The sequence below is a fragment of the Lonchura striata genome, chromosome 5 (genome assembly GCF_046129695.1).
Source record: "Lonchura striata isolate bLonStr1 chromosome 5, bLonStr1.mat, whole genome shotgun sequence".
Classification (NCBI taxonomy): Eukaryota; Metazoa; Chordata; class Aves; order Passeriformes; family Estrildidae; genus Lonchura; species Lonchura striata.
The window spans coordinates 20,833,689-20,851,666 of NC_134607.1; the positions used below are offsets into that span (position 1 = coordinate 20,833,689).

The window sequence follows — 17,978 nt, forward strand, 5'->3', positions numbered from 1 at the left end:
TAGCAGAAATTTAAAACATTCTAACGAAAAGACTTCTAAAAGCCATCCTCTACCTGTTGCCCTACAGTAAAATTTAATATTTTGACAAAGGAGGGAGGAGAAGAGTTACTTCAGAAGTTTCCAGACATTTCTGGTTTCTTCCATCCTTATTTGTTTGCATGAAGACAGATACACAAGATGCTTTATAAGATTTCTTTTCCCTGATTTGTTTTGACATATCATAGATGATTTTAGATGGAATAATTGGGAGACATAGAGTTCACAATTCGATAGGGAATGCGATGAGGAGTGATGGGTCACAGTGTAGTGGTGGGAGCAGAATGTCCATGCCCATGGCAGGGTGTTTGGAATAAGATCTGAATAAGATCTTTAAAGTCCCTCCCAACTGAAGCCATTCTGTGATTCTGTAATTCCTCATTTAAATGCTGAGCCTGAATCTGCTCGTGTTGTAATGTTACAGTGCTGGAGATGGGGGGAGAGAGGCAGTGGCAGAAATGTCAGCTGGCAGTAATCAGGTTGAAGGAATGCACCCTTGCAGCCATTTGTGGGTAACAGAACAGCTCCTGCAGTTAGCAGTGCCTAAGGTTAATAGATTGTGTAGACTCTAATACAGACCCTTAGAGAGGAACTTTTCTTGTTGTTGTTCATAAAGTTTTCTGTGTTTTACATGGATGTTCAAGTAACCTATTTAATTTTATTACCTTAAGAATAACCAAAAATATAAGTAACTAGATATTTAATTCAGGTTTATTCAGAGACCTCTGCTAGGTTTAAAAAGCTGAAGTGGGATAAAAATCCTGTTATCTCCCCATTTGATCTGCCTGCACAGACGTTCCAAAAACCATTTTTCAGGATTGTCTGAAGCAATATTAAACAAATGCTGACCTGGATATACTAGTCCCCTGAAAAAGTGTAAACCATATATATATTGTTTTATAATGTAATCACTTTTATCTTCATCTTATATATACAGTAAACATTCACTAGAAGATAAAGCAGTTCTTAATATTTTTGTTTTTAATCAAGAAAGGTATAGAAGATCTGTAGGCAGAAGGCAAGATCATGTCTTAAGCAGAGTACAGAGAAAAGAGAGGGAGAACACATTGAAGTTCAGTGACTGAGAAATTGCAGGAACATTTTTTTTCTGAGGCTAACATAGTAGGGACAGAAGCTATGTCCATGTGAAATTCTTGGCCTACATGTGTTTCAAAAACAAAAACCAGGTACCCTAAAATAATGTCCAGAAGTCAAAATTGACATGTGACTTAGGGAAAATTTAACCTGTAAAATGTAAAACCTGCACCTTTTTACTCAGCAGATTTTACAGAGCAGCTGGAATTATGGTCACTTTGGAGAAGTGTGAGATGAAATTTTAGCTCCACTGAAGGACAATGGTAAAAGATCTGTTCACTCCAAAATTCCCTTGGATACCACCCATGAGATCTTTTTACCACTGTTTCTGTTGAGAAGCCAGAACTGCTGTGAGAGCAAGGACTTTCCATTCAGAAAGCAGCTCAGACTGCGTGGTCTGGTCTTGATTCATTTGCTTGTGCAAACCTCACTGCAGTGATGGGAGGAAAATGATCCAACTTGGTTTTCAGATCCAATGCTAATTTTCATGTCTGACAATTAGAACCCACTTCCCTTCCCACACAACTTTAAAATTAACACATTTTTTCTATAGGTCTTTAAAAGTTAATAAACATTAAGCTAACAATGACTGATATGTGCAGTAATTTTTCAGGTTGACAATTAAATTTTTAAAATTTTAAAAAAACGTATATTTGGTTCTCTGCTTTTTCCACTGATTTCAGTGCACAGTGAACTCTACTTTGTCCTGCCTGATCTGATTTCCTCTCCCGTTTCAAGGATAATCCTCCTGCCTTTACCAGTATCATTGCACAAAGATTTGCATAAGCATAACAGAATATAAACATTTATATGAACAGAGATTTTTTAGTACTTGGCTTTTTTTATTTCAAACACATATGTTAATAACCATGCACATGTGTACAAGCACCTAGGCTTAAGTATACAATTTTATATTTTATATATGCAGCATTAGAAAAAATAGTCCTGACTTTTTTTCCAAAGCTTTCCTTGATTATTCTCCTTTGTTTTGTTTTGTAAATTACTGAGAAATAGTGTTTTAAGTGATGCATACTTTTAAGATACATTTTGAGAGGTGTATCTCATTTCAAATGTGCTGGATTTGAAAAAGAATCAAAGAAAAGAAAAAGGGATCATCTGATCAACTGCTTCATTATTATTCTGTTTTCCTGATCACCTCTGCCCTGGTATGTAGAAATTGGCTGATTTATTTAAATCCCAGTAACTCCCACGGCATATGGTTCATAAAGTAGCATTTACAGTGTGCATTGTAACACTTCACTGCTGCTAGAAAGACTTGAAAGTAATTTGGTTTGATGCTGTTCCAAGAGGAAAATAGAGTAAAACTATCCCTAATATTAAATGAACTGCTGTAAGAGCAGCTTTTGGAGAGAGATGGTATTTTCTGAATGACAACTGACAACAAAAAAGCCAATCAGAAAACCAACACAACCAATCTTTAAAAAATCCCCTAGCCTAAAAGAATCCATCCTCAGAAAGTAGTTCTTCAACACTGCCTTTTTTCCCACAGCCTTGTGGAGCCCCCAACCCTGTCTGCAGAAAATGAAAGAGAGAGGGGTGGGATTAATGTGTAATTAAAGGGAATTTGGAAGGCTGAGATGTTGCGGAATGTTAGATCAGTAGCTGGAACAGCATGTGGTGTTCTTTAGGCAGGCTTCATTGAATCCATACAAAAAAAGAAAGAAGGGCTGCTTGCCTGTCTGCTCATTTATCAAACAGCTAGGCTGAACTTTCACAGCTCCACAAAAGTGTTTTACTGTTTGCTGAAGTTTTGCTCCAGAAATTAAAGCTGAACAACCTAGCGACTCCGAGTCTTTGCTGCATTTTTGACATCAGCCACCTTGTGCAAAGCTCTTGGAAACCAACAGAGGTCAATTTTTATGTGACACTAAGGAAAGATGGTTGTACTTTTGCTCAAACCCCCAAAAAGTACTGAAGAAATGGTCAAATATATGACATTGTAATGTCTTTATTTATATAGCACCTTTTGATCTAAATACATGTTCCAAAGCTTTCAGTCATCAATCAGGATTAAATATTTATCATGGTGGCAAAATGGCTAATGGAGAAAAAAATCTATATTATTTAATCAATTTTAATTGACTTTGTTCCTAGTTGAACAGTTATATTCTGTCTTGCAGGCTTGTTTTCCTTTAATATTGGTTGGTGTTACCCCCCAGTGAGGAAGCATTTAGCAATTTATGTAACAAAAATACAATTAAAATGGATTACAAATTTTAAAATGAGGGAACTCCTTTACAAGTAAATCTTCAAGGCTTACTGCAGTTTTTGTTGCATGACTGTTCTGGCAGAAAACTTTCCCTCCTACCGAAGACTCCAGTGAGAATCTGGTTCAATCCTGGGAGGTGCTCAGCATCTCCTTTCCAGAAACAACAGCACAGTTTTATCATCAGGATTGGCCTGGTTGATAGAGGCTCTGGTGACTTAAGGCACAATCTACATCCATTGATTTATTTCCTTAAATGCAACTGGCCCTGAAGAAGTTTTGGGTTGCAGTAGCAACGTTCTTTTAATGTCTGTGGACACACTAGAGTTTGGATTCTTGATGACATCCTGCTGTTTCTGAGGTCCACTTGTTTTCCAAAGAGGATAAATTGATTATGAGGCAAATTGAGATGAGTTTTCCTTGGAAGAAGTGATGCCCTTGTAAAACACCAAAACCTTTTTAGAGGATCATATTTTAGAATAAGAAGTGTTCAGTGGCTGGTACCTTTGTGAAGATACATTTTGAGAGGTGTATCTCATTTTTTGATCCTTTAATCCTACAAAGTGACATAAGTACTAGGCCAATTCTAATTACAGTTCTCCTTAGTTTAGAGGCAGAACTGATCTTAGATTTTAAAGGAAATATGTTCTATTCCGGTAACTTCTGAAAGTATTTAAATTAATGGTAGTTAATGAAATTATAGTGAAGTTTAAAATCTTTTTCCCCCTTTCAGAAATGGAATAAATTTTGTTGACATCACAGTACAGTTTTTCTGCTTTTTGTCTTAAAAGTTCATTTTAAATTAAGCTTTGGTAAGTGTGCGTTTCCATTTGTCTTACTATCAGTTCTCTTTATTCACAGATAATAAGACAACAATTTCCACAACTAACGACAAGAAGACTTGGAACCAGAGGCCAATCAAAGTAAGCAGTGTCTGGTATTATTATCATCTCTCACAGGGCCCCATCTGGCTCTGGCTTTCCTGAATGGGGAATGAGAACAGACAATAATTTGTGCAGTTTGGGACTTAAAAGCAACTTTGGAGGTTCTGTTGTAGTCTTTACATTATCTTACAGACTCAGCAGTGATCCTGCAAATATGGTCTAATGGAACCCTTTTACTGATTTGATTAGCAGTATTTTCCATACTGTTTTTGATCTCAACTGACTTTACACTATGTAAAGGACATTCACACTCAGGAGTAATGGAGATACTGTTGGAGGCGGGGAAATAAGAACTGGTTGGCATTATGTTTCAGGCTAGAGAACAAGTGTCAGAATGCTCTTTAGAATTTAGGTAGGAACATGCATTGACCTAAACTGAAATTGTTCTGAAACCTGTACTTAAACACCATTTTCCCCATGTAATGAAATCCAACATACCTTTACATGATTAAAGAATTAACTTACTGCCTTGCCCAAAAGATGGTATTTTCTGAAAACAGTTCATTCTAATTCCAGATTGAGAAACAGGTTCAGAAATTAGAATATGCTTTCTGGGATATTTGAATTTTTTCCAATTGTTGATAAGTTGTGAATATTTTTTATGCTTTTTTCTGCTTGTGGACTCCAATAATTTTTTCCAGGGGAGCTTTGAATCTTTTTCTGGCAAGCACAAAGGCCCCTCACATAATAAAATCTGCTTTTCTTGATTAGCTTTCACAGAATCCTATGGAGTAGAAAAAGTGTAGTGTCTACAGATCACAAGTGAAAAACTATGGAAGGGGAAATGAAAATGTGGGATGAGTTTGAAAGATTTTGTGGGTAAAGCTTCTCTTTCTAAATAAAGCCTGTAAAACACAATAGGGCTAAATGCTAAGAATTAAATATGCTATTAGGGTGGAACTTTCATACTAAAGCTAGAATGACCTGCTCCTTGAAGAAAAAAAGAAACTAAGATCCTAAAAGAAATGCCATTAAAGACAGATTTACTGTGTTCTTCTAGTAAGTGGTCCATGCAAAGCAGTCTTTCTTTGATGGGACAAAATATTCTTCTTCCCAGCTTGATATTTCCTTAGTTTTTATAACTAAGTTTTCTTTTTTAGAGTAGACATACTTATCAGCTAATTGAAATTTGATTTTGGGAATGGCCCCAAATGCAAATTCAGAGTTGCCATAACATCGCTCATGAAAGCCACCAGAACTCTCTCAGGTGGAAATTCTGAGCTGGCCCAACAGCATGGTAGGAAAGTATGATAGGACCATAACCAGAGAGTCAGGATTTAGTACTTAATGTAAGTTTTGTGGAGGCTCAAAAAGACAGAGTGAAAGTGTGTGCAAGTTGCTTTGTGACACATTCGTATGAGTACCCCTATTGGCCATCAAACCATCCTGGCATCAGCTACAACTTTTGTTGCTTGCTCTTCCATTTAATGAAAGAGCTGAGCACTGCTCTGTTTCCAAACCAGAGCTCCCCCCACTCCAGGAGTCTCTCAGAGGGCAAGACACTTCATCTGCTGACTAGGGGTGTCTTGCACCTCCACAAGCTGTCTCTTTGCTCTCACTGATATTTAATCCTTACTGCACAATTTCCCCATAAACTGCTGCCTGTGAGAGCATAAAGGTCACATACTCCTTTCATGCCACTTGTGCAATGGTTCTGCTCCCCATCTAGCAAATAAGGGCTTTCTGTCATACACACAGTGACTACCTGCATTCTATTTTTTAAGATAAATACTCTCCTTGGTAGACCCAGCACAGCTGTAACTGAGCTCTGGTTTTGTTTTCAGAAACATCTGACTGCATTCCAGTTAAGTGTTACATAAAGAAATTACTTTAGGCATTAACACTTCAGTCCCTTTATCACTAACTGTGCTGACCGATTGCTGCCAGTATTATTTTCGTTCCACTTCCCTGCTACTGCCAAAGGGAATTCAGCCATAGAAGTGGTTAAGATTATCTGACTTCACACTGTTCTGCCTTCAGTCTTTTTATAGCATGGCTGCCTTGTAGCATTATGAAGTTGAGAGCTGCAATGGTGCTGTACTCTTGCTCATCAGTTGAGAGCTTTCTGTTTTGCAGCTGGTTTATTGATGTGAGCATGCAGCTGTTCTCTGTCACACTGAGCTTAGAAACAGTTCCACCACAGGTGAGCTGTGAGAAGGCAGCTGAACATAAAAGCCAATTTCTTTCTGTACTGTGGTCTGAAAATCTTCAATTTGGTACACAAGGTGTGAGTAGAAGCTACATGGTGTGAAGGAAATATTGCTTCTTTCTTTAAAGGAATGCTGTATATCAGAGATCGATGAGGGTAAAAGGTATTTCACTTTAACACAAAACAAATTTTTTTGTTTGCATATTATTCTTCTACATATCAAACTTTCAAGCCCTGTTTATTGAATTAAGTTGAGGGGCATTTTTTTTCTGATAGGAATACAAAAAATAATTAGAAAATAATCTGTGTAAACTACTTCAGTGAATTTTTGCACTTTGGGATAGTAAAATTAATGAAAGGTGAAGCTATGTAGAAAAATGTTGGAGTTAATTTTGCTACTGCTGTCAATATAATTTTGAAGCTACATGGAAACCTCTTTTATGCAGTTTACTACACACTGCACAGTCAAATTCTACTACATTTTCCAGGCTTGCTTTTTTTTTCCCTTCACTGATTTAAGACAAAATTTGATACAAGACTGACCCCTGTTTAAATTATACAAGCCTTTCAGTCTCACTTGCTCTGACTTTTTCCCTCTTCCTGCCCTTCACTGAGCAATTTGTGCTGGCTCCTCACAGTATTTCCTTTTGGGTTCCCCTACCCCAGATGTATCACACAGGCCATGTGTGAGTTTTGTGGCCCTTATGTGCCGTGCTCACCTGGCAGCTGCCAGGGACCAAACTAAACCAAGAACTGGAGGTGTTACCCTTCAAGATTAAAAAAAAAAAAAAAAAAAAAAAAAAAAAAAAAAAAAAAAAGCCAAACTTCTACAGCTGGTGTTGTAACCCCTTGCCTGCAACAGGTTAGGAACACTCTGGAGCTTGGTCTCTTGTATGGAATACATGTTTTGACCTAAGCTCTGATGGGAAAATTTGGAGCCAATACCGTTGCTTTCTCAGGTATTGAAGCTAGAAAATTCCTTTCATACCATGTCAGAGGAATGTTTTAAGATATGCCACTTGGATTATTTAATGTTAACTTTAAGATTGCTTTTATTGGAAAATAATGGAAAATACCTCAGTGGGTATGGCCAGGAACCATGTACTAGAAATTTCCTACATCATCCCAGGCCTCTTCTCAGCCCATGTCTGCAGACAGAAAAGTTTGAGCTTCCAGCTATTTGCCACTATTTTCTGCTGGGGATTATGACATGCACAGATCTGTGGGTGAATGACTGTGAGTGAAAAAAAAAAAAGTCACCAGTCAGTTTAAACTACCATCACTTACATGGTACTCTTTAACTAATTTCATTGATGACCATTGTAGAACTGCCTGAAGTGAATTTGCGTCTGTTTGAATGAACAGATGTGCTGGAATACCCTGAAATAGCAACTGACTGAAGAGTCAAAGAAGCATCCAGAGATGAAAACTTCTTGTGCCATCATAGTGGGATCCAGAAGACAGTCTCATGATGATCTGATAGGTTACAAGGAGAGAAGTGGAGGATCATTGAAAAGTCTGTTAGGATTTGGCTGAAGCAGAAGTACACCAGCAATGCAATCTTGTGATGTGTTTTGTAACCACTTCTAATTTAGCTGATGGGTTGGATGCTTGCAGCTGAGAAACTGAAATAAAAGTTAGGAAATCAGAAGGACTAAGACAAAATCTCTGCTGCTTTGATGCAAGAGTTTTGCTTGATAACCAGAGCTTCCACCAGCACCTAGAATAAAGCTGAGTGGGAGCACAAACTTGTGCCACAAGGCCACCAATCTGTTTCCATACACAGCCGCACTGGCAGAGTTAGTGCTGTGTCCTGTCCCCCACTGATCAAAGCCCAGTGCTGATGCTAGGGTGTGAAGCAAATAATTGGAACTGTACATTTCCTGCCATTCATTGCTTTCTAGCAAAAGCCTTATTTCCCCCCACCCCCCCCTCACCTCTTTTCATTGAAGTGTTTTCAATTTTTGAAACATTTCTGATCAACTCATTTGGAATAAAGACTTGTGCTTTTCAGGGACCAAACCAGCCCTCAACAGACTGAGAGTCAGGGAGCTGAAATAACAACAGAAGGACTGGTTCAGAGAGTCTGTACCTCTGCTTATTGCTGAAGTAAAGGAGCAGCTGCACAGCAGAGCTCTGCCAACAAGTGGCTTTAGAATGCTTTTTATTTTTTTTTTTTTTAACTAAGAAGTTAAAAAAATGGAAGTACAACATTTTCCTGCCCTACAACACGGTCACCTTACTTTTGCCACAAGGAATGGAAATTGGAAGCTCAGTATATTACTTCAGTGTTCTGCTGCTGAATCAATGTTTGTTAATAATGTATAAACTATTGTTCAGTCTATTTTGCTGTAGAAATAATTTGCATTATCAGATTCTCTTGCCTCCATATATTTTTCTTTAATTTTCAAACAATCTGCTTTATAAAATACACATCTCTATGTATCAGGTACCATTATTATGGGATTGCAGTGAAAGAAAACTCCCAGTATTATGATGTGATGTATTCTAAAAAAGGAGCAGCCTGGGTCAACGAAACGGGAAAAAAAGAAGTAACCAAACAGACAGTGGCGTATTCACCACGATCCAAACTGGGAACATTGCTGCCAGAGTTTCCAAATGTCAAAGATCTAAATCTGCCAGCCAGTCTGCCAGAGGAGAAGGTAACACTTTGGAAATCTTTTCTCAGCTTGTCTTGGTTTCTTTTTTTCCCCTGCTCTGGATGAAAGCTTTGTCTAATATATAAAGACTTTAAACTAGAGTAAGTTTAATAATGCCTTGGCTTGATTTATGGGGGGCTGAATTACTTCATCTAACAGGAAGAAATGTCTTCCCTTAAAATGGGGAGCTGACGCTATCAGATGTACAATATTTCTAATGCCTGTGCACGTTTTTTTAAAAGTTGCATTGCATACAACAACTTTTAAAACCATATGATGTTTGAGGGCAACTTTTAAAATATGCTACAGCCTTCTAATCTGTGAACACACTTGATGGCAAACTGACAAACAGTTCTAATGCTTTCTTGAGTAGAGAGGGACTTAGTGAATTTCTTCTTCTACAGTAGAAATTCAGAGAATCCTAGCTGCACATATGACAAAAATGCTCTGGCTCCTCTTGGCTGAGTTTGCTAGGTTTCTGGTTCTATTCACATGTGTAGTATCAATGTAAAGTGGACAAAAGAATAGGGTTTTTTAGTTCTTTATGTCCTAATTAGGGCCACATTCTCGTCTTTGATCTCACTGAGGCTTTTTGCTCCTCTTACATTTGAAGAAGCCTATTGACCAAAAAATCCATGAATTCAAAGGGAAAATTTACTTTTGAGAATAAAACTCATCTTGCAGCTAATCTAAATACAATTTAACCAATTTCATTATTTTTTTTCCAGTTTTGTATCAATAAGATAAGGAAAAAAATTGATTTTTCTGTACTCTGTGTTCTGATATTTTATAAGTGAATTTCTTAAAGTAGAATGATCTTTTGTGTGTCTCCTTCATTCTTTTTCAGGTTTCTACCTTTATTATGATGTATAGGACTCACTGTCAGAGGATACTAGACACTGTAATAAGAGCAAACTTTGATGAGGTATGGTTAGAAACTGCAGTTGCAGTTTAATGATCCATAAGGTATCAGTGAATTTGAGCACTTACTTTGTATGTTATATTACAGACTTAGGGGTTTGTGGTGCTATGTGCTTTTCAGGAGCAAGGAACAGTAGCTGTACTTGAGTATCTGATATGTGACTCATAGTACTAAATCTCACTTATAATGCTGGGTGAACTGGAGGAATGAAAGCAAAGAGAATGTTTTTGCCCTCTGTTCTCCAGCAGGATTAAGGTAACAAAATCCCCTTACAGGATGTTGGGCAATCCAGTCTGCACAACTCGAGAAGTGTGTCCACCACAACTTTTCAAAGCTTTTTGTTGGGACTGAGCTGTCTGCTGTGTGCTCAGCAGAGCCAGGGCAGGTGTCACAGCAACAACAGTGGGCTCTGCTGGTCTGTTAAAAAAGATGCAGAGTGGTGGGGGGGATTACAGCCTCCCAGACATCCCAGAGAGCCCCAGCTGATGTCTCCAGTTGCTCAGTTGTACTGCAGTGCAGCTAGGAACACACACACACACTGCCCAGCAGTTAATACCATCTCTTAGAGGTGGAGAAGGCCTGTACCTCTTCATATCTGACTGAATCTGAGGGGTTGCTGGCAGTGCACGCAGGCAGCTTTATAATTACAGCTAAAAAATAAAATGTTACTAGAATGCAAGAAGGTTTATATTACATGGGAAGATGGCTTCTTATCTAGGATTACAAATCTGGCTATAGAGATACTGAGGACCTGATTAAAATATGTTATTCAGATCCTGGAGAAAGAAAATCAAAAGAAATGGGTCCTTTGACTCTCTCTTCTGAACAATGGGAAAAAAATTGTTGCTTTTCTTCTTTAATTCTCACATTCTTCTGCTTTAAAGCTAGTTTTGCACTATTGTACTGAATCTAGAAGTTTCCATGTGAGAAAAATACTTGACACATTCAGGAAATTTAGCTGTGGGAGTCTCAGAATAGTTTAAGAGTAAGATGCTGTATTTTATTAGGTTTATCAGGATCTATGGTAGGGAAGGGGCTGAGCAGCAACAATATATAAGTGGCAAATACTCTTTGTTACACGTGATGTGGTTGCTTACTTCACTACAAATTGTGTGCAGAAAGTTACCATTTGTGAGTGCTGGTGTTGTGACCCCTGTGGAACTGATCATATCATTCTCTGAATAACACCTTTATTTACTACTTCAAATTTTCAGAGGTGTATTTTACTGTGTCTGAAATCTCTCCCCTACTTTTGTTTTTCTTTTGCCACTTTTTCTCCACTTTCCTTCATAGTAGAGGAAAGATAAAATCCAAAAGTGTAGTTTCTTTCCGAAGCAGACAGAAAATGGTATATTGACCCTTATAAGCCATTTGCTGTCCTTCTCTCCCTCCCTCCCTCCACTAAAGCCTAGATAAGCATTCTTTGTACACAGGGACAGAGTGCAAAGAGAGAGCAAAAGGCTTGACATGTGGAAGCCAAAGAGCTAAACTCATCAGCCACCGATGGAAGATAAAAATGCAGTGATTCCCATGGGTGTCTCTACTGCAGTGACTCAAAGACTCCCTGTCACCAACCCCCAGTGTCTCCTCACTATTTGGTTGATCATCCCATGGTGTGCTGCATTACATAATGAGCCTGTGTAGTTAAGGAACATGCCTTGCCTGTGTTGTACCCCATTAGCTCACCTCTAAAACAAAAACTGTGTCATCAGGATCATTTAAAGAGAATGGTATTTGTGGCTTTTGATTATTTTAATGTTGACATTCCTGCTTCTTCTCGTGACTGCAGGTTCAAAGTTTTCTTCTGCACTTTTGGCAAGGGATGCCTCCTCATATGCTGCCAGTACTGGGTTCTTCAACAGTAGTGAATATAGTGGGAGTTTGTGACTCAATTCTGTACAAGGCAATTTCTGGAGTTTTGATGCCAACAGTACTACAAGCCTTACCTGACAGGTAACTGATCCCTTCTAGCTCAGCTGTCTTTGTTATATTTATTGTCTTCAAGAATGACACCAGTTCTCAGAGAGCTGCTTGCTGCCACCCATTTTCTGACTTTAAATCACAGTGTCATTTGAAAGAGCTTACATGTTCCTGAAAAGATGTTTAGATTTTAACAAGACTTGTGTTATGAAAGACTTGGAGGGTTGAGGGTTTTTATGTGATGAAGGATACTACCTTCTTCTTGGTTTCTGAATGCTCAGCTAAACCAAATCCACTATTCCAACCCATATAGTAGATTTCAGCTGGTCTCTTCCTACCTGGTGTTCATGTGAGTCCAGGAATTCTTGTTCATAGAGGTAAAGCAGGACAGAAAAATCCATTAATTCAAAGGGAGAATTTACTTTTGAGAAGAAAACTCACCTTGCAGCTAACCTAAATACAATTTAACTGTATTTTTGCAGTTGTGCATCAATAAGATAAGGAAAAAAGACAAGTAAAACCATTCCCCTCTTGTTTTACTGTGTGCTCATCAGGAAGCCATCTTTTTCTAAATAGCCTTGTACACCTTTAATATTATTTGACTGATGTGTTCTTGGCATGGAGTAATTTGTTAAGAATATTTCTCTAGGAGTTTTTTATTGGTACTGTGTTTAGCCCTTAAGATTTTAAAGTGTCTCTAATCAAGGAAAATGTTTTCATGGTGTTGTTCTGCTCTTCTTATGTGCATTTCATGATTGCTAAAGTGAAAGTATTTTACACAACACATCTGCTGTAAGCATAGGCTGTTCTTGATAAGACATGTACATTTTTACAGGCTTTGCCCCTCACCCCCCCCAAATCTATTTCATTGGAAGGATTAAACAGAACAGCAGTCCTTTTCTCAAGCTGCTTAGTTCTTTCATAGCAAATAAGGAGAGACTTGAGTGTGAATATAGACTTTTGTAATGCATATAAAGGGCCAGATTGTGGCTATTAAGCCATAGCCTGCACTGGAGGGGGTGAAGAAGGGTCTCATTGCAATGGAAGCTCCTGAAGGAAATCTTGCTGACTCAGCCAGAATCCTCTGAGATACTTCCTGGGAACAATTTCTGGCTATCCAGAAAAGGCACTTCTTAGTGAGCCCAGCAGCTGCCATCCATCCCCTGTTCTCTTTGGGTGTTTCTGTGGAGCAGAGCAAGCTGATGGCCATGCTTATTTTACCACCTTGTTGTCCATGCAGTGTGCTAGGAGTACAAACAGAAAAAGCTTCCTACTTGAAAGGGGGAAGTTCCTTGTATCTTTTCTCTCCCATTTGTGCATTTCTAGCATTGCTACAGGCAGTGCAGCTTTGTCTGTCAGAACCAGCTCTTAAGATCCTCTGCACAACACTTTGTGACAGTTCCTGGGAATTGTCATTTTTTTACTGAGGATTCCAATGAGAAGGGCAGAATGAACTGGCTACCAAGTTTAACAGGAAAGGATAGAACCATCAGGAAACAGTAGCAAGAAAGAAGACAGAAATTTCACTTGTCTGGGAAAGTTGCAGTCCTGTGCAGGGCTAAGCAGGCAGGTCCTGCTCCACTTCTTGTTCCCCCTCCTGTGTGGACTTGGACTGAAAATTCCTCCCTACCATCATCACTCACTAACTGGCTCTGGCCTGCAGCACAGTTGGTTGTTGCTCCACTTGAATATTCCTTGTATATCTGTATAAATGTGGGAAATCCAAGCTTGATTTATTGTCTTCTTTAAACAGTTGTGAATTCATATTTGTGAGTGGGCATGATGTTATTTAAAATAAAAATACCATATGTAAGTATCAAAGCAATGCCATAGGGAGATGGGAGGTTTTGAACATGGTGATAAATTTTGCTTTTCTTGCAGAAGTTGCCAGAAGTTTCAGAAATTTTTCTTCATGCCTACAAACCAAAATATGTTAGCAACTCTGCATAACAATGAGTTGTAAATAAATGACTCATGGTCTTCATATATTCACACCTTTTATAGTACAATGCACAGAGTAAACGTGGTGTGATGCTGTGATTTCTTTTTTCAGTTTGACGCAGGTGATCCGAAAGTTTGCAAAGCAACTGGATGAGTGGCTGAAAGTAGCTCTCCATGATTTACCAGAAAACCTACGAAATATCAAATTTGAGTGTATGTATTGCCCAATCTCTCTGCTGTTAAACTGGGAAGGACAATGTTTATTGATCACAAATTAACTGGAAGTGAGACTAGTGTTCTTTGAGGAATTAAAACCTGTCATCATTATAAATCTTGCATTCACTTAGAATCTCCACTTGTTCATGAGAACCAATCTCATTTAGTGAAATGAGGCACTGCTCAAAATGAGAATTTCTTTTCCTTTCTTGTGGATCCTGATAAGAAATTAATTTTGTTGATAGTAAGCAAACATTAAGGATGATATTAGGCAAATAAAATTATTAAACAAACCTTTAGGCTAGCAGAATTTGAATACAGCTTGAGGCCCTTGCTCAAAAAAGTGCCAGAGTTAGAAATGAAGGAGATCAAATTACCCTGTCACCACAGGAAAGGGCACTAGTCCTTTTCAAATGTGCTTTGTAGATGCCTGCAGTGCACATCACCTATTGATAAAGCCTGCTTTATTTCACAGCTCTCAATTCTTTGCCTTTCATGAGCACTAAATTCCACACCACAAAGTTAAAGGGGAAAAAAAAACTAATTTAGGAGAAGGATTAACTATTTTGATCAGCGTGGAAAATTAGGTGTATATGTTTCTGAGAACAGTCAGGATGGAAGTTGGAACAACTAATTTCAGGGTGGTTTGAACTGTTTACTAATTTGTTTTAAAAATTAAACAAAGTCTGAACTGAAAATATGCTTTACCACATCTTTTTCAGTTCAAAAATATCAAGAACCTTGAACAGCAAAATCTTTGCCAATCTTACAGACAGACAGAAAGAGATGGACAATGCACTCTCTCTAGTCATTCTCAATCTGTATTTTTTAACTGCATTTATGTACAGTATAGAGGGAAAGCTCACTCTGTGACCACATCTAACATCTCTTTGGATAGATCTGCAAATCTGGTCCTTTTGATATAAGGAAAATATTGCGTGCACCCTGCATATAACATGAGCCTATGTTGCTTCTGCAGCTGTTTCCTTCTCATCAGAATTTGTGATACGGTACACAACCAGTGGAAGCGCTGACAAGAGGAACTGCAAGCTTTGGTCATTCTTGCAATTCCCAAGTCACTGATTTCAGATAAAGAAATGCACAATACAACATTTTAAAAGCTCATTTTCCAAGGATAGGAAATATCTTAATACAAGGTCCATATCACTTGCAAAGAGCTAAATTGGGAACAGAGGACTGGCAAGCACCTCCTGGACCATTTCAGCCCATAATATATCATGTAATTGCTTTCAGAAACTGATCAAATTCTACCTGAAACTGGATCAGAGTTTAGCCCCTACTAGTCCAGTCAAAAGACTCCTCCAAAACTTAATTGCATGAAGATTTAGAAACCTTTTCTCATTTCCACACATAATGTAGCCATTGTTATTTTATGTGCACTTATTCTTGCACCAACATTTTTCTTTCTGTTAAATAGTTCTTTCTGTTCTCCAGTTCCTTTGTGTAACAAGAGAAAATTTGCTATGCTGAACAAGCAAAGCTTTTCCATTGTCCTCTGTTTCTCTTGTCATGTCATTATTCACAGCATCTGTAAAAAATTGCTTGTAATATGCCTCTGTAAAATTGACTGAGCATCCAGATTTAAGGGTTTAGGTCAAGGTTTAAATTAAGTTAAAACTGTGATAGTTGAGTGCATTTCATGTAGCCACAATTTTGTAGAGGAAACTGGATATATATTTTTTGTTGTTGTTTAATTTAATACTTTCTGAAGTAATTATCCTTATTTTGCCCAGTATGTAAATATGTATCTCTTCTTTCCTGCAGTGTCCAGAAGATTCTCACAAATACTGCGGCGACAGACATCCCTAAATCATCTCTGCCAAGTAAGAATTTCAGTTACCCAGGCTTGATGAATGTAATTTTTATTTACTTTTCAAATAATTTTATGAATTGACAAGGTTGGACTTTATTCAGAGGAGGAGATCACATCAGCAGTTTGTCTCTAATATTTGTTGTGTCCACTTCTACAAAAGCAAAAAGTAATCACTGAAAAAAAGCTTTTCTAGACAACTGGCAACCCCTGATCATTAAATTCAGTAGGGTACTTTCATGAAACAAAATTATTACTTGATTTGAAGAGATGGTTCATTTCCAGGAAATAAATGAGAGACATTCCATTGATTTCAGAGCTGCCTGTATTAGACCAGTTGCAAAGAAAGAAAATTTCTACATGCCCAACAATACATTCCAAGTTTAATTCTATATTATAAATGAAATGCAAATTAGTAAAAGGGAAAACTGCTGAACTGGGTTTTAATTAGTCTTGTTCTTGTAATCACTGCAAGTGAATATAGAAGCTGCTCCAAGGTGTTTGGTTTTCACCAGTTTACATCAGAATTACTTGTAAAAAGTCATGAAGCCAAATTCTGTGTAGTATAAAAAGGGATAGAATTCATTGAATCCATTAATGTTTCATGATGTATTGGAGGGAATGGGTTTTTTCCCCTGTTGCCACTTTTGGAAGGTGCATCCAATACTCCATGTTAACCCTGTAAGGGTTGAAGCCCACAGAAAGAAGTTCTAGGGAAATAAAAAAGACTCCTGTGAGGAATTTTTGGTAGGCTTCTGCCATTATTTCAGTGGTGGAGACAGAGACACCTGTGCTACCTTTCCCCAAATACCATAGATCATCATTGCACCCTGGGGTCCATAGTCATTCAGAGGAAATCAAGATAAAGAAACCACAACCTTCTGCATCAAACCTGGGATCCCTGGGATCAAATCTCTTAGGTGAAGAACTCTTAAAATGCACCACTCCCTTGGGGATGGTTATAAACTTGGTGTGTTATTATCTCTGCTTAACTAACAGAGATGTGTGTATATGACAATGGCATTGTGTCACTTCCTTTACTCTCAGTTCATCCTCCCCATTACCAACAGCAGATCCCTGTCTCAGCCAGCCAAGACATGGACCTGATGAGGAGGCCAAGGAGCTTCAGCCTTTTCATGTGGCTGAGAGAAGAATGAGAGTCTTCATAGATTGGGAAAGGGGAGGGTGCAAACCTGAGTGGGGTTTGTTTGGAATTGGTTTGATTGGGTTTTTTTATTGCTGCTTTGTTGTTCTGAACTGAAATTTTAAATGAAAACCAGCAGAGCTGTTTGAGATTGAGGAGTCTAGCAATGGCAGCATCAGATTAGCGTTGCTCACTAGGGTTTGTGGTGGATGCAGTGAAAATACTTGCAGTTGATAAAAGCGGGCAAAATGACTGAAGAGTTCTGTTGTTAGAGGGCCCTGTAATATCTATAAGACATCAATTTGGTGTGTGGGGGTCCATGAGGAGAATCAACTTAGTGAGCCCAGCTAAGGAAGCGTAAAAGGGGATAAAGTCTACTTTTTAACCTAATAAAGCATGAACTAATGAATAGATTGGATTGGATTACAGGCATCAAGAACAGTGATCCACAGTGCAGACATCACATTTCAAATGCTGGAGGACTGGAGGAATGTGGATCTGAATAGCATTACCAAACAAACCCTCTATACTATGGAGGACTCACGGGAGGAACACAGAAAGCTCATCATACAATGTAAGAGCAGAATCTTCAAGTAAAGCCAGGTGAACTTGGCTTCCTGCTGCAAACAAAGCTCAGAGAAAGCAATGCTCGTTTTGCAGCCATTGGTTTGCTGGAGGCTTAAGATAAATATAGAGACAATTACCAAAATGTAAGTCAAAGCCCTGTCAAGGTCTTACATTTTGGGGCATAGATCTGGGCACCATTCCTTGATGTGTTCCTTTCTAGTACCCAGAACATCCAATGGCACAAAACTTGCACCCAAATTCAGGAGGTTTTTCTCCATGAACCTGAGCAAACAAAATCTATGAGTTAATCATTGAATGTATTAAAG

At 38.2% G+C, this 17,978-nt stretch overlaps 1 protein-coding gene across 2 annotated transcripts in view; it reads left to right on the forward strand.

Moving 5' to 3' along the window:
• RFX4 (regulatory factor X4) overlaps positions 1-17,978 on the forward strand; it is an 85,836-nt gene that overhangs the window by 39,276 nt on the left and 28,582 nt on the right. For both annotated transcript variants that reach the window (XM_021535952.2, XM_021535963.2), the window contains exons 5-11: positions 4,220-4,281; positions 8,901-9,114; positions 9,959-10,036; positions 11,823-11,986; positions 14,007-14,107; positions 15,896-15,954; positions 17,515-17,659. In XM_021535952.2, the coding sequence (XP_021391627.1) occupies positions 4,220-4,281; positions 8,901-9,114; positions 9,959-10,036; positions 11,823-11,986; positions 14,007-14,107; positions 15,896-15,954; positions 17,515-17,659 (823 nt within the window). The remainder of the gene's footprint in view (positions 1-4,219; positions 4,282-8,900; positions 9,115-9,958; positions 10,037-11,822; positions 11,987-14,006; positions 14,108-15,895; positions 15,955-17,514; positions 17,660-17,978) is intronic.